Genomic DNA, 23,490 nt, shown 5'->3' on the forward strand with positions numbered 1-23,490 from the left:
CAGGCTGGGTGACAGAGCAAGACCCTGTCTCAAAAACAAAAAAGAAAAAATGAAATATTAACTTGGCTGTGTTGCTTCTTTATCTCCCTTAGGTAAATAGTAATTTATCTTTATGTGGCAGTTCTTGTAAACACAACCACAAACACTGTCATATTTGCACAACATCCAAAAAAAAAAAAAAAGACGTTAATTTCTACAGACAGATATTTTGGGTAAATTTTAAAAATATTCCTGTAATAAAATTTATAATATGGTTCATATTTAAAATCCATTCTTTTTTTTTTTTCTTTTCTTGTTTTAAATCTTTAACAGGTGGTGTGGTAAATACAGAATTTTAAATAAGACATGCTGATTCAGATTACACCTCTTTCACTTACAAGCTGGTGTGCCCTTAGACAAGTTCTTTTAACCTTTGTTAGCCTTGGTATTTTTGTTTATGAAAATTAAACAATAAGACGAAGCTAGTAGTTTTTTAATAATTATGACAAATAATAGGCACATCCTTATAACACAGTAAGGATTTCAAATTTGTTTTTCTCTTCCCATTTAAGAGTTCTTGTAAATGTTAATTTTTTTAACTTTCATTTTAAGTTCAGGGATACATGTGCAGGTTTGTTACATAGGTAAACACATGTCATGCTTATCGTGCAGTTGTTAGTTGTGCAGATTATTTCATTACCCAGGTATTATGCCTATTACCAATTAGTATTTTTCCTGATCCTCTTCTTCCTCCCACCCTCTACTCTCCAATAGGCCCCAGCATGTGTTATTTGCCTCTGTGGGTCCATGTGTTCTCATCTCACTTAAAAGTGAGAACGTGCAGTGTTTGGTTTTCTGTTCCTGCATTAGTTTGTTAAGGATAATGGCCTCCAGCTCCATCCTTATTCCTGTGAAGGACATGATCTTGTTCTTTCTTATGGCTGCATAGTATTCCATGGTGTATATGTACCATAATTTTCTCCAGTTTATCACTGACGGACATTTAGGTTGATGCTAAATAAAAATGCTTTTTAACTTCTAAAATGATATACAAATATTAGTTATTATTACTCATTTATAATGAAAAGCGTTATTTTTGTAATTGTAAATTTAATAGCTTCTAGTAGTGGGTAGTCAAGGGTCAACAAAATAAATGTCTTAGATATTTAAAACTATTAAGTCACTAAGAAGTTATAAAAGTTTTATTGTCAAAAATATATTGACAATTTTGCAATATCTAAATGACCTTGCTTTTTATATAATAGCATTACTATTATAATTATTACTATAGAAGTTATAGGACCATTTAATGTAATTTCTTTATTATTGATATAACTGTCCTTTGTGTCTTGGGTTTGTAGATTTTAATTGAATTAGAAACAGCATTATTAGATGATGAGCCACATTGGTACAAACTTCAGACGCATGATATCTCTTCATTGCCACTTCCCCACCCTTCTCCATATATGCCACGAAGACAGCTCCATGGAGAGAGCCCAACAAGGAGGTTACAAAGTAAGTTTTAGTAAAATTTTTCATGTTTTTATTGAATTTTCCTAATCTTGAGTAATATATATGATACAGAACTGGAAGATATCATTGTGGATATTAATAGGAGTTTGTTCATGTTTCCATAGCTATTACTACTAAAATAAGGTTGTACCCATAATATTCACCTATCACAATGTTAAAAACCTTTATATTTCCATTTTGGATGATATGACACCAAATAAACACATTTACATTTAAATCTTAGTGCTTAGAATCCTAAATATAAGAATAAAATAGCTAATATGATTTTAGTCACATAACAATATACACAAAATTATTATTTCCTCCTTTATTATTCTAGATATTTTATGAATATGAAGTATACCAAGTATAGCATAGTGGATGAAAATGTGAACTTTAACTTCAGACTACTCCGAGTTTAAATATTAATTCTTATACTTCAGAACTGTATGTCTTGTGGCAGATCATCTCTCTATTCCTCACTTTCTTCTTTTATAAAAGGGAAATAATAATACCTGCATTACAGGGTAGTTATAAGAATTAATTAGTCTCAAGAATATAAACTGATATTATTATTATTGTTATCATTATCATCATGTACATTTTTCCCTGGATTGTACAGCCTGAAATATGAAATAGAATTACATTATTACAGAGATGCTTCGAATAAACTCAGAAATATTTTTCAGATTGAAAAATGACATTTTAGGCTCTTTGCCCCTAAATCTCAGGTCATTATTTTTCTAATGAATCTATTATTGGAAACTAAGGTGTATGCATACTGTTTTGCATAGTATTCATGGGGTAGTTATATTTTTATGGAGGCAGCATGCTCCAGCTTTAGTAAACTTTTTGTCAAGTTCTGCCAGGACTGATTGACATTAACCAAAATTTAGAAGTATAAATTTATAAGCACAAATGCCATGTCATTTATTAATCATTGGAAGTATAGCTGGCAATTTAACAAATGAGTTTCATCTATATGGATCATACCCTTCTGCTGAATAGAATAATGCATTATATATATTAGAAGGCTGCTTGATTATTAGAGAATTAGAGCTAAGGATTGATCTTATGGTATACTTAGTAGTCACAGGAAAGCCTAGAGACTTATCTTCACTCCTTTTTAAAATAACGTCTCTTTACTGGAATTTTATGTCCACTTAATACTGTATTGTACCTTTGGATGGCATTAACTGAACACTAATTCTACAGCATTAACTTCTTTCAGCCTCCCCACACAGTAAACACTCACCCACTTCTATTTTCAAAGGCCATTACAACATCCTTTGTTTTGATAATCATGTTACAATGAATTGTATATGAACTAATTCTATTCTTTGCGACTATTGTATCTATTCAGTATACTCTCTCTAAATAACAGTGTAGGGTGATGGGTTACCACATGATGATTATTAATGTATGTAGTAACCTAATATAATTTATTACATACTGATTCTTAATGTTTATAGGCTGCTAACACTAGCCAGCATTTCCTTTTCTTTTGGGGTTGGCCTTTTCTTCAGTTTTTATTATAATAACTAGTAGATTTGATGACTCTCAATACCTGAAATGCTTAAATCTACCAACATTTTTCATTTTTTCCCCTCGCTAATTAGGAATAGTGGATGTGAGAAACAATGAGATCAGAGTACTGGTTAGCTGTATGTGACATGGATTTTCATGTAGTTATTATAATTTATCTTGTAGCTTTTAATATTTTTACATCCCCAAATGATCTTTCTGGTACTTAGTAATAGTATTAAATTTATTCATGAGCAATATAATGGCACCAAGTTTTACCATGCCTGTCTTGACACTGTCAGCTAACCTCTAATAATAACGTATTAATGATGTGTAAACCTGAAGATAAGTAAAACCATGTACATACACATAAAAAAAAGAAACAAAAACTAGGAAATAACATTTAAGAATAGATACAAAGCTAAAAACAACATTATGTTTGGCTAATTAGGCTAACAGGATATATGAATCATAATAGAAGGTACAAGTCAGGATATGAATAAATAAATCTACTCATATTTTATAAACCTCATTGATGACAAGAACCTCCTTAAGGGTTTTTCTTCATCTAGTGGATAAGTAATTATGTTTATTTATAAGTATGTATCATATATAGATGAACAGTTATCATTAAAAGTATGTAATTCCCATTTGGGGAATTACATTGGAATACAATGAACAACTCTGTGCCCAAATGGTAAACAACATGGATGACATAGATAAATTCCTGGATAGCCACAAATTAGAGAAACTGACCCATAAAAAGTTACAAATCTGAATAAATCTATAATAAGTAAAGAAACTGAATTAATGAATTAATAATGAAAAATCTTTGAAAAAAGAAAAGTCTTGGCTTCATTCTTTAATTTTATTAAACCTAAGAAAAATAACACTAATGTTTCTCAAATTCCTTAATGAAAAAGAGAAGGGAACACCCACCAATTCATTCTATAAGGCCAGTATTTTCCTCATGCCAAAGTCAGAGGAACATATCACAAGAAAAGAAAACTACGGGCAAATATTCTTCATGAACATACACATAGATATCTTCAACAAATTATTAATAAATGAAATCCAACAGTATATAAAAAGATTATATATCATAATCAAAAGGGATTTATCCCAGTAATATAGAGTTGGTTCATTATCTAAAAATCAATTAATGTAATTCAACATATTAATAGAAAAAAGAACAAAAACATATATATTTCATATGTTTATTTCACATGAATATATGAAAATATGAACAAAAAGCTTTGGCAGGATTCAGTGCTTATTCACACCACAAAAAAAAGTGAAATTGGCATAGAAGAGAACGTAGTAGGCCTACAAGAGAACCCTCCACAAAGTAGGCACAGAAGAAAACTTTCTTAACGTGATAAAGATACCTATGAACACCCTTTAGATGGCAAATCATATTTAATGGTAATGAATGCTTTCCCTCTAATATTGATAACTAGGAAAGGATGTCTCTTCTTATCACTCTATTCAACAGTACACTGGAGATTCTAGTTAGGACAGTGAGGAAAGAAAAATACATAAAAGGCATTCAGAATGGCAAGGAAGAAGAGAAACTACCTTTATTCACAGATGACATGATTCTGTATGTAGAAGATTCTAAAGACCCCACACAAAACCTACTAGAATTAATAAACAAGGACAGCAAGGTCCTAAGATGCATGAACAGTATTCAAGAATCTATACAGCAACATTTTGAGAAGGAAATTAAGAAAACATTTTTGACCTGGCACAGTGGCTCATGCCTATAATCCCAGCAATTTAGGAGGCTGAGGCAGGCAGATCACTTGAAGTCAGGAGTTGAGACGAGCCTTTTCAGGTTGTCAATATTAGAGGAAAAGCATTCATTACCATTAAATATGGTTTGTCACCTAAAAGGTGTTCATGAGTGGTCTTTATCATGTTAAGAAGGTTCTCTTCTGTGCCTACTTTGTGGAGGATTCTCATCAAGGCCTACTATGTTCTCTTCTATGCCTATTCACTTTTATTTTTAAATTATGAATGAGTATTGAATTCTTTTGGTGAAAGAATGCAAATGGTGGAACCCCATCTCTCCTAAAAGTACAACAGTTAACCGAGCATAGTGGCTGGCACCTGTAATCACAGCTACTTGGGAGGTTGAGACAGGATAATCACTTGAGCTTGGAAGGCAGAGGTTACAGTGAGCCGAAACCATGCCACTGCACTCCAGCCTAGGTGACAGAGTGAGACTCCATCTCAAAAAAGACCCCCCCCAAAAGAAACCCAAAAATGAATGAATTAAATTTTACAAAGTAAGTGCAAGCTTCTACACACACACACAAAAAAATCACAAAACATTTTTCAGAGAAATGAAAAAAATATAAATAAATGGAGATGTATTCCACATGCATGAATTAGAAGACCCAGTATTATTAAGATGGTAGCTGTTGCCCAAATTAAACCCAATTTCTATAAAAATTAAGATTAAACCCAACTTCTATCAAAATCTAAGCAGGATATTTTGCTGAAATTAATAAGCTGATTCTAACCTTTATATACAAATATATAAGATCCAGAATAGCCAAAACAAATCTTGAAGATGTATATTACCTCATTTCCATATTTATTATACAGCTACAGTAATTGCAATGGTGTAATACTGGCATAATGATAGATCTATAGATAAATGGAACCTAATTTAGAATTCAGAAATTATATTCATGATCAATTGATTCACAACAAAGGAACCAAAGCAATTCAATGGGGGAAAATAGGGTTTTTTTTTTTTTCTAATAATGCTGGAACAATTGAATATCCACATACAAAATAGTTAATTTAGACCTGACCTCACACTATACACAAAAATTAACTTAAAATGGATAATAGACCTAGCTGTAGAGGTAAAGACTATAAAAGACTTAGATGAAAACGTAGGATAAAAATCTTCATTTCTTTGAGTTAGGCAGAGTTTTCCCCAAGACAACACCAAAAGCTTGATTAATAAAAAATAATACATTGGACTTCATCACAATGTAAAACATTTGCTTCTGAAGACATCATCAAGATTTTTTTAAGAGCTTCAGGCTGGGAGAAAATACAGTCATCTGGCACTTAATGACCAGGTTACTTTCTGAGAAATGTGCCATTGGAAAATTTCATCTTTGTATGAACATCATAGAGGAGTGCACTTATACAAGCCTAGGTGGTATAGCCTACTGTAAACCTCAGAAAGATGGTATAGTCTGTGGCTTGCAGGCTGCAAACCTGTACAAGCATGTTACTATGCTGAATACTGTAAGCAGTTATAATTAATAAGTATTAGTTTATCTAAATGTATCTAAATATAGAAAAGGTACAGTCAAAATATGGTTTAAAAGATTAAAAAATTATATACCTGAATAGGGTACTTATCATAAGTGGTGCTTGCAGGACTGAAAGTTGTTTAGGGTGAGTCAATGAGCAACTTGGTAAGTGATGTGGAGGCCTAGGACATTACTGTACACTACTGTAGACTTTATAAACATTGAACACTTAGGCTACACTTTATAAAAAATAAAGCAATTGCACTGAGACATTGTGATGGCTATGACATCAATAGGGAATTTTTCAGCTCCATCATAATTATATGGGACCACTATCTTATATACAGTTAATTGTTTACTGAAACATCATTATGCAGCGCGTAATGTTTATTTGTGAATCATATATTTGACAGAGGTCTTGCATCCAAAATATATAAGGAGCCTTTAAAATGCAATAGTAAGAAGATAAATAGTGCTGTCAAAAAGTGGGCAAATACTTGATAGTCATTTGATTGAATAAAATATATAGAGGGCAGATAAGGACATGAAAAGATGCCCAACATCATTAGTTATTAGTGAAATGCAAGTTTGCTACAATTATATTACTTCACACCCACTAGAATAAATATAATAAAAAAGACAGGGGATAACAAATTTTTGCAAGGATGAGGAGAAATTGGAACCCTTATCCATTTGCTGATGTAAATGTGAAATAGTACAGCCACTTTGGAAAACAGTTTGGTCTTTTGTTAAAAAGTTAAAAATAAATTTACCGTATGACCACCAATTCACCTTCAAGAGAAATGAAAATGAATGTTCACTGAAAGACTTGTACATGAATGTTTATAGCAGCATTATTCATAATGATTTAAAAGTAGAAATAGTCCAAATATTCATCAACCAGTGAATGGATAATAAAATGTGGTATATCTGCACAATTGATTACCATATATAATAAGAAAGAAGATGCTGCTACATACTACAACATAGTCAAACTTCAAAAATATTATGCTAAATGAAAGATGCCAGATGCAAAAGGCCATGTGTTATATGATTCTATTTATATAAAATGTATAGAAGTGACAAATCTACCAAAACATATTAAGTTAGCAGTTGGCTGTAAGTAGCAATAGACAGTGACTGAAAATGGGTATGAGCGATCTTTTGGGGGTGAAGGAGATATTCTAATTAGATTGTAGTGATGTAACACAAATTTTAGAATTTACTGAAAATTTTGAACTGTATACTTAAATATTTATGTTTTATATAAATTATACTTTAATTTTAGTGAGGAGTGGTGGCCCACACCTATAAACTCAGCACTTTGGGAGGCTGAGATGGGAGAATTGATTAAGCTTAAGAGTTTGAGACCAACCTGGACAACATAATGAGACCTCATTTCTACAAAAAAAAAAAAAAAAGAAAAATAAATAAATTTAGCCAGGCTCAGTGGCATGCACCTGCAGTTCCAGCTACTTGAGAGGCTGAGTTGGGAAGATGACTTGAGCCTGGGAGGTCGAGGCCGTAGTGAGCCATGATCACACCATTGCACACCAGTCTGGGCAACAGAGCGAGACTCTGTCGTAAAAAACAAAAAGAAAGAAAGAAAAGAACATTCAGTGATAAAACTACAGAATAGATACAATCTCAATTACAGTAAGAGATTTCTGTACTTATATCAACATTTATAGAACAAATAGAAAGCTTGAAGCCTCTGTCTGACATTTACAAAACACTGCAAAACAGAAAACATCTTCTCTTCTAGTGCTTTGAGAACATTCACTAAGGTAGACCTTAATCCTACCAAAACAAATATTGATAATATTTGTTTAACAACAAATATTGATAATATTTGTTTAACAACAAATATTGATAAATTTGAAAGTACTCAAGTCAAAGTGTGTTATCTGATCACAATAGAATTAAATTAGAAATCAATATCAGAAAATATCTGGACAATCTTGAAATATTTGCATATGAAACACTTCTAAATAACCATGAATCAAAGGAGAAGTAAGAAAGGAAATTAAAAATTATTTTGAACTAAATGAAATGAACACCTAATGTATCAAAATTCATGGGATACAACTAAAGCAGAACAGTGGGGAAATGTATAGCTGTGGCATTAAGCACACATATATGTGTGTGTGGGCATATAAATGTGTAGCATTTAGCATCCATATATATATATATATATTTTTTTTTTTTTTGAGACAGAGTCTCATGCTGTCACCCATGCTGAAGTACAGTGGCACAATCTCAGCTCACTGTAACCTTCGTCTCCTGAGTTCAAGCGATTCTCCTGTATCAGCCTTCCAAGTAACTGGGATTACAGTCGAAGCCAGGAGTGGTGTCTCACACCTGTAATCTCAGCAGTTTGGGAGGCTGAGGGGAAAGAACGAACTGAGCTTAAGAGTTTGAGACCAACATGGACAACTTAATGAGACCCCATATCTACAACGGAGTGGTGGTAGCCGACCACCATGCTTGGCTAATTTTTAAATTTTTATTAGAGACAAGGTTTTACCATGTTGGCCAGGCTGGTCTTGAACTCCTCAACTCAGGTGATCTGCCCACCTCAACCTCCCAAAGTGCTGGGATTACAGGCGTGAGCCACCACGCCTGGCCACACATATTATTAATACCAAAAATCGTCTCAAATCAGTGGCATGTTTTCACCTTAACAAACTTCAAAAACAAGAGCAAAATAGACTCAAATTAAGTAGAAGGGAATAAAAGTCAAAACAGAAATAAAAGAAATAAAGACAGAAAATCAATTGAGAAAATAAATGAAACCAAAGGTCGAGCTATGAAAATATCAATACAATTGATAAGCCTTTAGGCAGGATGGTCAGCAAAAAAAAGACAGAAGACAAATTATCAACATCAGGAAAAAGACAGGTGATATCGCTACACATTCTGCAAATATTAAAAAGACAGTAAGGGAAAACTGTGAGCAACTTGATGCAAATATATTTGACAACCTAGATGAAATAGAAAATTTCCTTGAAAGACACAAACTTGAGGCTCTTTCAAGAAGAAAGAAATAACTTGAATAGCCCAATATCTATCTGAGAAATTGAATTTGTAGCTAAAATTTTCCCTCAAAAAAAGTTTAGGCCCAGATGACTTTATCAACAAAGTCTGCCAAACATGTAAGAGTGATACAATACCAATTCTTTACAAACTCTTGCAGAATATTATAAAGTTGGGAATGCTATCCAGCTCATTTTATGAAACAAACATTACTCTGATACCAACAACTAGCACATTAAAAGAAATCTACAGACCAATAAACCTCATGAAAATTTTAACAAATTTAGCATATTAAATTTAGAAATATTTTACAAAATAAAAATATAGAAAATTCACAGTACATAAAAGGGACAATATATCATGACCAAATGGATTTTATACCAGGAATGCAATGTTTGTTTAACATTTGAAAAACAAAATAATGTCACTCACTATATTAAACTAAAAAAGAAAAAAAATTATCATCATCTCAAAAGATCATCTCAAGAAAAAGCATTTGGCAAAATCCAATGTTCAGCCCTGTAAAAGACCCTAAGCAAAGAAGAATAGAAAGGAACTTTCTCAAGTCAATAAAGAACACGTATCAAACCCTACAGCTAAATCATAGTGGTGAAAGTCTGCATTCTTTCCTCCCAAGGTCACAAACGAGAAAAAGATGTCTGCCCTCCCAGCTGTTATTGTTATAATTGTGGTTCTAGCTTGTACTGTAAGGCAAGAAAAATCAAATGCATCCAGATTGAAAAAGAAGAAAAAGGGTCTTTATTTGCATGCATGTTCATCCATTTAGAAAGTCAGATGGGATCTATACAAAAACCATTTTAAGAAGTGAATCTTTCAAGGTCACTATATATAAGATCAAGATACAATATCAATTATTTCTATGTAACAGCAATAAACAATTAAAAATGGAAAAATACAGTGCCACATCAAAAAGTCAATCTACTACAATCAAGTAGGCTTTCTCCCTGGGATGCAAGATTGGTTCAACATGTACAAATCAATAAATGTGATTCATCCTGTAAACAAAACTAAATTCAAAAATCACATAATGATTTCAACAGATGCAGAAATGGCTTTCATTAAAATTCAACATTCCTTGATGTTTAAAACTCTCAATAAGCTAGTCATTGAAGGAACATACTTCAAAATAATAAGAGCCACCTATGACAAACACTTAGCCAGTATCATAGTGAATGGGCAAAAGCTGGAACCATTTCCCTTGAAAACTGACACAAGACAGGGATGCCATCTTCTCACCACAGCTATTCAACATAGTATTGGATGTTCTGGCCAGAGCAGCCAGGCAAGAGAAAGAAATAAAAAGCATCCAAATAGGAAAAGAGGAAGCCAAACACTCCCTGTTTGCAGATGACATGATTCTTATCTAGAAAACCCCATAGTCTCTGACCAAAAGCACCTTGAGCTGGAAAACAACTGCAGGAAAGTTTCAGGATACAAAATCAATGTATAAAAATCAGGGCCGGGTGCGGTGGCTCACGCCCATAATCCCAGCAGTTTGGGAGGCCGAGGCGGGTGGATCATGAGGTCAAGAGATCGAGACCATCCTGGTCAACATGGTGAAACCCCGTCTCTACTAAAAATACAAAAAATTAGCTGGGCATGGTGGTGCGTGCCTGTAATCCCAGCTACTTGGGAGGCTGAGGCAGGAGAATTGCCTGAACCCAGGAGGCGGAGGTTGCGGTGAGCCGAGATCGCGCCATTGCACTCCAGCCTGGGTAACAAGAGCGAAACTCCGTCTCAAAAAAAAAAAAAAAAAATCAGTAGCACCTTTATGCACCAACAGGAGCCAAGCTAGACCTAAATTAGGGATGCCATTCCATTCTCAATTGCCATGAAAAGAATAAAATACTTAGGAATGCGGTTAACCAGGGAGATGAAAGATCTCTACAGTGAGAATTACAAAACATTGCTTAAAGAAATCAGAGATGACACAAGAAAATGGAAAAACATTCCATGCTCATGGATAGCAAGAATTAATATCATTAGAATGGCCATACTTCCCAAAGCAATTGACAGATTATATGCTATTCCTATCAAACTTCCTATCAAACTACAAATGACATTCTTCATAGAATTTTTAAAAAAAATCTATTTAAAAAATTATATGGAACCAATAAAGAGCCCAAATAGCCAAGGCACTCCTAAGCAAAAACAACAAAGCTGTAGACATCATATTACCCAACTTGAAACTATACTGCTGGGCTATTGTAATCAAAACAGCATAGTATTTTTACAAAAAAAAAAAAAAAAAAAGACACACAGACCAATGAAACAGAATGAGGAGCTCAGAAATACTGGCACACACCCACAGCCATCAAATCTTTGACTGAACTGGCAAAAAGAAGTAATGGGAAAGGACTCCTTGTTCACAAGATCGTGCTGGAATAACTGGCTAGCTATATCCAAAAGATTGAAACTGGACCCCTTCCTTACACCATATACAAAAAGTCAACTCAAGATAGATTAAAGACTTAATGTAAAAACTGTAAAGACCCTGAAAGACAACCTAGAAATTATCATTCTGGAGATTGGAGTTGGCAAAGATTTCACAATAAAGATGCCAAAAGCAATTGCAACTAAAGTAAAAATATTGACAAATGGGTTCTAGTTAAACTAAAGGGCTTCTGCACAGAAAAACTATCAACAGAGGAAACAGACCACCTGCAGAATGGGAGAAGATATTTGCAAATTATGTATCTGACACAGGTCTAATATCAAGAATCTATAAGGAACTTAAACAAATTTATAAGCATTAAACAACCTCATTAAAAAGTGAACAAGGGACCTGAACAAATGGTTTTCATAGGAACAGGTCTGGCGTGCACACAGAGAGTGGGAGCAGAAGGCGAGTGATCTTCACATTTCCAACCGAGGTACCAGGTTCATCTCAATGGGACTGGTTGGACAGTGGGTGTAGCCCAAGGAGGGCAAACCAAGGAGGGTGGGGCGCTACCTCACCCAAGAAGGGCAAGGGACTGGAGGACCCCCACACACACAAGGGTGGCCATTGGGTACTTTTCTGGACACTCCAGCACTCCAGCTCAGATACAGCACTTTTCCCACAGTCTTTACAGCCCACAGACCAGGAGATTCCTGATGGTGCCAACACCTCCAGCACTGCAGGTTTCCAGCACAAAACTTGGTGGTGGTTTTAGCCCATGCCTGGAATGCCTGTGAGACAGAACCACCCATTCCCTTGAAGGAAAGGAGGCTGAAGGCAAGGAGCCAAGTGATCTGGCTCAGCAGGTCTGACCCCTACAAAGACCAGCAAACTGAAACCCACTGGCTTGAGATTTATGCAGCCAGAACAGCAGTTTGAGCTTGACCTAGGATGGTCGAACTAGTAGCGGGAGGGACATCTGCCATTACTAAGGCAGTTTTAATCTTGCTTGTATAAACCAAATTGCAAGGAAGTTTACATAGCAGCAGGGCAGAGCCCGCAGCAGCTCAGCAACACCTCTGCAGGCAGATTGTGACTAGGCTCCCTTCTTGCTGGGCAGGGCGTCTCGGAAAAAAGTCAGCAGCTCATCAGGGACTTATAAGTAAAGCCCCACCTTCCCAGGATGGAACTCCAGGGAAAAGGCAGTTGTGAGTTCCACTGCAGCATACTTAAACGTCTCTGCCCAGCAGCTCTGAAGGGAGAAAGGGAGCTCCCAGCATAGCACTTGAGTTCTGATAAGGGACAGACTGGCTCCTCAAGTGGCTCCCTGACCCTCTTATATCCAAAAAGGCACCTCTTAACGGAGAGCTCTGGCTGACATCTGGCGAGTACTCTTCTGGGACAAAGCTACCAGAGGAAGAAACAGGCAGTAATCCTTGCTGTTCTGCAGCCCCTGTGGGTGTTTCCCAGGCAAGCAGGGTCTGTAGTACATCTCCAGCAGTCCTGTGCAGAGGGGCCTGACTGTTAGAAGGTAAACTAAAAAACAGAAAGAAGTAGCTTCAACGTCAACAGAAAGGACGTCCACTTAGAGACCCCATCTGAAAGTCATCAAGTTCAAAGACCAAAGGTAGATAAATCCATGAAGATGGGAGGAAACCAGCTCAAAATGGCTGAAATTACAAAAAAACCACCTTTCCTCTTCCAAGGGATCACAGCTCCTCACCAGCAAGGAAACAAAACTGGACAGAGAATGAGTTTGACAAATTGACAGAAGGAGACTTCAGAAGGTAGGTAATAACAAACTTCTCTGAGCTAAAGGAACATGTTCTAACCCAATGCAAAGAAACTAAGAACCTTGGAAAAAGGTTAGACGAAATGCTAACTAGAATAACCAGCTCAGAGAAGAATATAAATGACTTGATGGAGCTGAAAAACACAGCATGAGGACTTCACAAAACATATACAAGTTTCAAGAGCCAAATCGATCAAGCAGAAGAAAGAATATCAGAGATTGAAGATCAACTCAATGAAATAAAATGAGAAGCCGAGCTAAGAGAAAAAAGAGTGAAAAGATATGAACAAAACCTCCAAGAAATATGGGATTATGTGAAAAGACCTAATCTATATTTGATAGGTGTACCTGAATGTGACAGAGAGAATGAATCCAAGCTGGAAAACACTCTTCAGGATATTATTCAGGAGAACTTTACCAACCTAGCAAGGCAGGCCAACATTCAAATCCAGGAAATACAGAGAACACCACAAAGATATTCCTCAAGAAGAGAAACCCAAGGCACGTAATCATCAGATTCACCAGGGTTAAGGAAAAAATGCTAACGGAAGCCAGACAGACAGGTTGGGTCACCCACAAAGGGAAGCCCATCAGACTCACAGCAGATCTCTTGGCAGAAACCCTACAAGCCAGAGAGAGTGGGAGCCGATATTCAACATCCTTAAAGAAAAGAACTTTGAACCCAGAATTTCATATCTAGCTAAAGTAAGTTTCTTAAGTGAAGGAGAAAAAAAGTCCTTTATGGACAAGCAATTGCTGAGAGATTTTGTCACTACGAGGCCTGCCTTACAAGATATCCTGAAGGAAGCACTAAACACGGAAAGGAACAACCAGTACCAGCAACTGCAAAAACATAACAAGTGGTAAAGACCATTGACACAATGAAGAAACTGTGTCAACCAATGGTCAAAACAACCAGCTAGTATCAAAATGGCAGGATCAAATTCACATATAACAATATTAACCTTAAATATAAATAGGCTAAATACCAACCAAAAAAAGTCCAGGTCCAGATGGGTTCACAGCCAAATTCTACCAGACGTATGAAGAGGAGCTGGTACCATTCCTTCTGAAACTATTCTAAACAATACGAAAAGAGGGAATTCTCCCTTAGTCACTTTGTGAGACCAACATCATCCTGATACTAAAACCCGGCAGAGACTCAACAAAAAAAGAAAACTTCAGGCCGATATCCATGATGAACATAGATGCAAAAATCTTCAATGAAATACTGGCAAATCAATTGCAATAGCACATCAAACAGCTTATCCATCACGATCAAGTAGGCTTCATCCCAGGGATGCAAGGCTGGTTCAACATATGCAAGTCTATAAATGTAATCCACCACATAAACAGAACCAAAGACAAAAACTACATGACTATCTCAATATATGCAGAGTAGGCCTTTGACAAAATTCAACAGCCCTTTATGCTAAAAACTCTCAATAAACTAGGTATTGATGGAATGTATCTCAAAATAATAAAAGCTATTTATGACAAACCCACAGCCAATATCATAATGAATGGGCAAAAACTGGAAGCTTTCCCTTTGAAAACTGGCACCAGACAAATGTGCCCTCTCTCACCACTCCTATTCAACATAGTATTGGAAGTTCTGGCTAAAGCAATCAGGCAAGAAAAAGAAATAAAGCGTATTTAGTTCAGAGAAGAGGAAGTCAAATTGTCTCTATTTGCAGATGACATGATTGTATATCTGGAAGACCCCATATTCTCAGCCCCAAATCTCCTTAAGATGATAAACAACTTCAACAAAGTCTCAGGATACAAAATCAATGTGCAAAAATCTCAAGCATTCCTATAAAACAATAACAGACAAGCAGAGAGCCAAACATGAGTGAACTCCCATTCACAATTGCTACAAAGAGAATAAAATACCTAGGAATACAACTAACAAGGGACATGAAGGACCTCTTCAAAGAGAGCTACAAACCACTTCTCAAGGAAGAGAAGACGCAAACAGATGGAAACATTCCATGCTCATGGATAGGAGAATCAGTATCATGAAAATAGCCATACTGCCCAAAGTAATTTATAGATTAAATGCTTATCCCATCAAGCTATCATTGACCACAGAACTGGAAAAAACCACCTTAAACTTCATATGGAACCAAAAAAGGGCCCATATAGCTGAGACAGAAAGAACAAAGCTGGAGGCATCACACTACCTGACGTCAAACTATACTACAAGGCTACAAAATAAAAATAGCATGGTACTAGTACCAAACAGAGATATAGACAAATGGACCAGAACAGAGGCCTTGGAAGTAACACCACACATCTACAACCATCTCATCTTTGACAAACTTGACAAAAACAAGCAATGGGGAAAAGATTCCCTGTTTAATAAATTGTGTTGGGAAAACTGGCTAGCTGTGTGCAAAAAGCTGAAACTGGACCCCTTCCTTACACCTTATACAAAAATTATCTCTAGATGGATTAAAGATTTAAACATAAGACCTAATATCATAAAATCCTAGAATAAACCTAGGAAATACCATTCAGGACATAGGCATCAGCAAGGACTTCATAACACCAAAAGCATTGTCAACAAAAGCCAAAATTGACAAATATGATCTGATTAAACTAAAGAGCTTCTGCATAGCAAAAAAACCCAATCATTATATTGAACCAGCAACCAACAGAATGGGAAAAAAATTTTGCAATCTACCCATCTGACAAAGGGCTAATATCCAGAATCTATAAAGAACTAAAACAAATTTACAAGAAAAAAACAACCCCATCAAAAAGTGGGTGAAGGATATGAACAGACACTTTTCCAAAAAGACATTTATGCAGCCAACAAACATATGAAAAAATGCTCATCATCACTGGTCATTAGAGAAATGCCAATCAAAACCACATTGAGATATCATCTCACGCTAGTTAGAATGGCAATCATTAAAAAATCTGGAGATAGCAGGTGCTGGAGAGGATGTGTAGAATAGAAACACTTTTACACTGTTGATGGGAGTGTAAATTAGTTCAACCATTGTGGAAGACAGTGTGACAATTCCTCAAGGATCTAGAAATAGAAATGCCATTTTACCCAGCAATCTCATAACTGGATATATACCCAAAGGATTATAAATCATCCTATTATAAAGACACATGTACACGTATGTTCATTGTGGCACTGTTTACAAGAGCAAAGACGTGGAACCACAAAATGCCCATCAATGATAGCTGGATAAAAAAAGTATGGCATATATACACTGTGCAATACTATGCAGCCATAAAAAAGGATGAGTTCATTTTCTTTGCAGGGACATGGATGAAGCTGGAAACCGTCATTCTCAGCAAACTGACACAAGAATACAAAACCAAACACCACATGTTCTCACTCATAAGTGGGTGTTGAACAATGAGAAGACATGGACACATGGAGGGGAACATCACACACTGGGGCCTGTTGTGGTAGGGGAGGAATAGCAGGGGGTGAGAGTATTGGGGAGGGAAAACATTAGGAGAAATACCTTATATAGGTGATGGAGGATGGATGCAGCAAACCATCATGGCATGTATATACCTATGTAACAATCCTACATTACCTGCACATGTACCCCAGAACTTAAAGTATAATAATAATAATAATAAAAAGAAGATAGCCATGTGGCCAATAAGCTTATGAAAAAATGTTCAACATTACTAATAATTAGAGAAATGCAAATCAAAACCACAATGAGATAACTTCTCACACCAGTCAGAATGGCTGTTACTAAAAATTCAAATAATTACAGATGCTGGCAAGGTTGCAGAAAAAAGGGAATGCTTATTAGCTACTGGTGGAAGAGCAAATTAGTTCAACCATTGTAGAAAGTAGTGTGACGATTCCTCAAAAACTAAAAACGCAATTACCATTCACCGTAGCAATCCTGTTATTTGGTATGTTCCCAAAGGAATATAAATCATTCAACCATAAAGATGCATGCATGCATATGTTCATCACAGCACCTTTCATAATAGCAAAGACATGGAATCAGACTAAATAGTCATCAGCGGTAAGGTGGTTAAAGACAATGTAGTATATATACACCATGAAATATCATCAGTTATGAAAATGAACAAAATCATGTTAATTGCAGCAACATGGATGGAGATGGAGGCCATTATCCTAAGCAAGCTAACACAGGAACAGAAAACCAAATACCACATGTTCTCACTTATAAGTAGGAGCTAAACGATGAGAACACATAGATATAAACAGGAAACCAACAGACGTTGGAGCCTCCTTGATGATGGAAGGGGAGAGAATGAAGGGGATCAGAAACAATACCTATCTGGTACTATGCTTAGTAACTGGGTAACATAATAATCTCTACACCAAACTCCCCTGACACAAGTTTACCTCTATAACAAATCTGCACATATATCCCTGAATCTAAAGTAAAATTTAAAAAAGAGCAATACAGTGCCACTTAATATAGAGTGAAAAATATGAAATACTTAGGTGTAAATTTGGCAAAAGATGCAAAATATTTCTAACTGAAAACTACAGAACACTGTTAAGAGAAATTTTAAAAGACCTACATAAATGGAGTAATGTGAGTACACTGTGTTCATGAGTCAGAAGTATCAATATTATTAATATGTCAGTTCTCCCCAAATTGTTCAGTAGGCTCAGTGTACATTTTAAAATCTGTGCAGGATATTGTGTATAAATTGACAAACAATTCTGTTATTATTAAAAATTAAAGTACCTAGATTTGCTAAAAAAAAAATCTGAAGATCAAATTTGAAAGCCTTTTACTATGTGATTTCAAAATTTATAACTACAGTATTCAAGACATTGAAATAAAAAATACACATGCACCAATAGAACAGTCAGGAATACCCACTTGTATAAGACCAGTGATTTTTGGCAAAGCTGTAAAGGCAATCAGTGATAGATTGATAGTCTTTTCAACAATTGATAATAGAGGCTTTATATGTCCCTGCTCAAAGAAAATGAACTATCCACACCCATACTGTATCCAAAAGTTAACTCAAGATGGATCATAGAGTTAAATGTAAAAGCTAAAATTATAAAACTCCTAGGAGAATATTTTTACATCTTTGGCTAGGCAAAGATTTCTTACACAAGATACCGCAACCATGATTCATTAAACAGCAGATTAATAAATTGGATTTTCTCAAAACGAAGATGTGACTTTTCTTTGAAGGACACTGTTAACATAACGAATAGCCAAGTCACAGACTGGAAGAAATATTTGCAAATCCTATATCTGATAAAGGACTTTTATCAAAATACATAAGACATTTTGATCTAGTTCCTTTATATTTTGATATTTTAAATATATAGAAAACTGTCAAAACTCATGAATTAAAATAAATTAAAAATGGGCATAAGATTTAAGACTCTTAAGGGAGATATAAGGGTGCTAAATAATTACATAAAAAGATGCTCAACAGTAGTTTTTAGGGAAATGCAAACAAGATACCATTACATAATAAAATGAGTAAAGCAAAAGATTGTCCATACTAGACATTGCAGAGGATTTTCACATATTGCTAAGTTTCTCCTACACTGAAACTTAGATTTATATGTTACGAAGATTCTCATACACTGCTGGTGGGAAAGTAATTTGTTACAGCCTTTTTGGAGACATTTTGGAAGTTTTTTTAAAAAGTTAAAAATGGATCTACCATATAGCCCAGCCATTCCACTCCTAGATGTTTACCAAAAATAAGTAAAAGCATATGTCCATACAGCACTTATAAGTGAATGCTAATTGCATTTTTGCTTGTATTAATAATAGCCAAAGAACACAAATGCTTGTCAACTGGGAAATATATCAGCACACTGGGATACCCATATAATGGAATATTACTCAGCAATAAAAAAGAATGAACTATTGCTCTACAACACAACATGGATGAAACTCAATATAATTATACAAACTGAAATAAGATAGACAAAATGGTTATATATCATATATTACATTTAGGTTTATATACGATTTTAAGAAATATAAACCAATTAATGAAATGCAAAGCTAACAAAAGATAAAAATAACCAAGTAGGTAAAATTCTTAAAACTGAAATGATAAAGAAGAGATTAGACGTAAATAAATAATATGAGTGTAAAAAGGGAGGTAACTTCAGATAAAGTATATATTCAAGTAAGTTCAGGCCAGGCATGGTGGCTCAAACCTGTAATCCCAATACTAAAGTGAGGCTGAGGTGGGCAAATCACTTGAGGTCAGTATTCATGAACAGCCTGGCCAAGATGACGAAACCCCATGTCTACTAAAAATACAAAACTTAGCTAGGCATGGTGGCATGTGCCTGTATCCCTGGCTACTTTTGAGGCTGAACCATGAGAAGCACTTGAATCCGGTAGCTGGAGGTTCTAATGAGCAGAGATCATGCCACTGCACTCCTTCATGGGTGTCAGAGAGAGACTCTGTTTGAAAAAAATATATAATAATAATATAAAATAAGTTCAATTTAGGCAAGAGAACTCTATTAGTATATGCCAGACACATTGAAAATATATATCATGTGGACAAATTATTTAAAAAATAATATTTATGAAACTGACTCAATAAGAAATAAAAAGCTCAAACATTTATCTGTAGATATTATTAATATGTTGAAAGAGGAGGCAAAACTTGTTTTAACAAAGAAAACACTTGTCCCAGACAATTTTTACAGGTTATTTATACTGAATCTTAAAGAACTGATTATCCCAATCAAATAAAACTCTTGCAGAATATACATACAATATGAATATTTCCAAGCTCATTTACAAGGGGAACATAACTTTTATACAAGAAGTTTACAAAGCCATTCCAAGAAGGGAAACTTACAGGCTCATTTTACTCCTATATGTAGATGACCCCAAAAAAGGCTATATAAAATATTGGCAAACTAAATCCAATAGTTTTATAAGAATCTATAAACATGTTTTTTTAAGTATAATATGTTTTTTTATTTTGTATGTATGTATATATATATATATATATATATATATATATATATATAATTGCATTTTAGGATCTGGGGCACATGTAAAGAACATGCAGGATTGTTGCATAGGTACACACATGGCAATGTGGTTTGCTGCCTCCATCCCAATCACCTATATCTAGCATTTCACCCCACGTTATCCCTCCCCAACTCCCAACCGCCACTGTCCCTATCCTAGTCCGTCCACCCACAGACCTCAGTGTGTTATGCTCCCCTCCCTGGGTCCATGTGTTTTCATTGTTCAACACCCGCCTATGAGGGAGAACATGTGGTGTTTGATTTTCTGTTCCTGTGTCAGTTTGCTGAGAATGATGGTTTCCAGGTTCATCCATGTCCCTACAAAGGACACAAACTCATCATTTTTTATGGCTGCATAGTATTCCACGGTGTATATGTGCCACATTTTCCCTGTCCAGTCTATCATTGATGGGCATTTGGGTTGGTTCCAAGTCTTTGCTATTGTAAACAGTGCCACAGTGAACATACATGTGCATGTGTCCTTATAATAGAATGATTTATAATCATTTGGGTATATACCCAGTAATGGAATTGCTTGGTCAAATGGAATTTCTATTTCTAGGTCCTTGAGGAATTACCACCAATGCCATTACCAAGTATATACATTGATGGACAGATATTAATCATTCTACCATAATGACACAGACAAATCAGACAAATATAAATCATTCTACCATAATGACACATGCATGTAAATGTTCATTGCAGCGCTATTCACAATAGCAAAGACATGGAATAAACCTAAATGCCTCTCAATGACAGACTGGATAAAGAAAATGTGATACATATACACCATAGAATACTATGAAGCCATAAAAAAGAATGACATCATGTCTTTTGCAGAAATATGTATGGAACTGGAGGCCATTATACTTAGCAAACTAATGCAGGGAACAGAAAATCAAATACATGTTCTTACTTGGGGGGGCTAAATAATGAGAACTCATGAACAACGAATAAATAACACACTGGGGTCTACTTGAGGGTAGAGGGTGGGAGGATGGGAAGAAGCAGAAAAGATAACTGTTGGAAACAGGGCTTAATACCTGGGTGATAAAATAATCTGTACAATAAACTCTTGTGACACGAGTTCACCTATGTAACAAACCTTCACATATGTACCTTCAAACCTAAAATGAAAGTTTAAAAAAGAATAAATGAACTGGAAAAAGTGTTATTTATAAAGAAAAGAAAATAGAAGAAACTGAGCTTTTTCTTGCACCATATACAAAAAAGTTAACTCTAGATGGATTAAGGACTGAAATATAATTTAAGGCTCAGTAAGGAAACCAAAGCATTTAGTGCTGGATATCAAATAAGATATTTATTATGAAAATTAAACTTTGCAAAATGGTGGGAGAAGCTGGGAATTCTTTTGAGAAGGTTCTAAGACAATGGTTGAGGAATCTTAGAAAAGTCACTTGCCAAAGACCACAAAGAGGATCTAGTGAAAAAGTCTGTGGAAGTCTGTTGCCTCTTCATTTAATAGTGGTTCTGGAAGTGTTTGTGGGACAAAAGGATAAACTGGCTAGGAAAAATGCATTCAAAAAAGAAAATCAAGGAAAACTAGAACCCGTGAAGATAAACTGGAACCTGCATTTATCTCTTATCCCCTCTAACCCTGATTTTGTGGACCATCTACAGAAGCAACTGCAACTAATGTCCTTTGTCATGAATCTCCAGGTGTGCTTAGTTCAGGTCTAGTATAAGATTCAAAAAGGGGATTTATCAGGATCAGAGAAGCATCTAAAATCCTAGGCTTTGGTTTTTATCACACCTATTTTAAAAACCAGAAGGAAGTGAAAGGAAAAATTGCAAAATTACAATCATAGTGACAATCTCTCAAAAATGTGAACTGCACAGTTGATATTAGAGCATGCTCCCAACCGATAGACAATATATGTTCTTTTTATCTATAAATGAAACATTTGTAAAATTTTGCCATTATTTTTGAAATGATGCATTTATATGGTATAAACTTAAAAGCATAAATTGTGGTGTCTCTCATCCTCTTTTCTCAAACTTCTAGTTCTCTTTTCATGAATGAACCACTATTACCAACTTCTGTATTTTTCCAGATATTTTATGCACACACAGACAAATGCATATGGATTATTTTTTCTAACAAATAGGGACATGTTATTACTATTTTGTGCACTCTGCTTTTTGTTTTTAATTTCTATTGTTTTAGTGATTACTTTTGTAATATTAACATGCATACCTAAAAAAGTAATGTCAATTAATATCTGTACCTTTTTTCCAAACCGTATAAAATTTTGCAATTTGATAAGCACCTACTTCCCTATCATCTAACATATTTCTAACAGAATTTTACCTTTGCATCCAGATTAATCATTATTTTAATTGTCATTTTAGGATGTGTTAGCTTTACCTGAATTTTTACCACTTTTTTTTTTTTTTTTGCATTTTACCCCTTCATTTTGGGATTAGCTTCTTTATTTTTGAAGTACTTTTTAAAGATATTGTTTCACTGAAGAATTGGAAAGAGGCTTTGTTTTTCTGAATATTTTCTTTGGGTTTTTTGTTTTGCTTTGATTTTTTTTTTTTTTTTTTTTTGGTTTGGGGACAGAGTTTTGCTCTTATTGCCTACGCTGGAGTGCAATTGTGCGATCTTGGTTCACAGCAACCTCCCCTCCCGGGAACCTCCACCTCCTGGGTTCAAGCAATTCTTGTGCCTCAGCCTCTTGAATAGCTGGGATTACAGGTGCACACCACCACGCCCAGCTAACTTTTGTATTTTTAGTAGAGAAATGGTTTCACCACATTGGTCAGGCTGGTCTTCAACTGCCTGCCTCAGCCTTCCAAAGTGCTGGAATTATAGGCGTGACCCACTACACCTGGGCTCTTAGGTTTTTTTTTTTTTTTTTTTTTTTTTACTCCTAATAGAAAGGTTAGCTATATATAAAATCCTAGAATGACTTTTATTTTCTCTCAG

General features: G+C 35.1%; 1 protein-coding gene across 50 annotated transcripts in view; it reads left to right on the plus strand.

The window, feature by feature from the left end:
- The window catches only part of RIMS2 (regulating synaptic membrane exocytosis 2), a 692,961-nt gene that overhangs the window by 384,875 nt on the left and 284,596 nt on the right, over window positions 1–23,490 (plus strand). For all 50 annotated transcript variants that reach the window (XM_032246171.1, XM_032245837.1, XM_032245921.1 and 47 more), the window contains one exon: window positions 1,341–1,494. In XM_032246171.1, the coding sequence (XP_032102062.1) occupies window positions 1,341–1,494 (154 nt within the window). The remainder of the gene's footprint in view (window positions 1–1,340; window positions 1,495–23,490) is intronic.

The sequence above is a fragment of the Sapajus apella genome, unplaced genomic scaffold (assembly GCF_009761245.1).
Source record: "Sapajus apella isolate SASKATOON/1434 unplaced genomic scaffold, GSC_monkey_1.0 scaffold3, whole genome shotgun sequence".
NCBI lineage: Eukaryota > Metazoa > Chordata > Mammalia > Primates > Cebidae > Sapajus > Sapajus apella.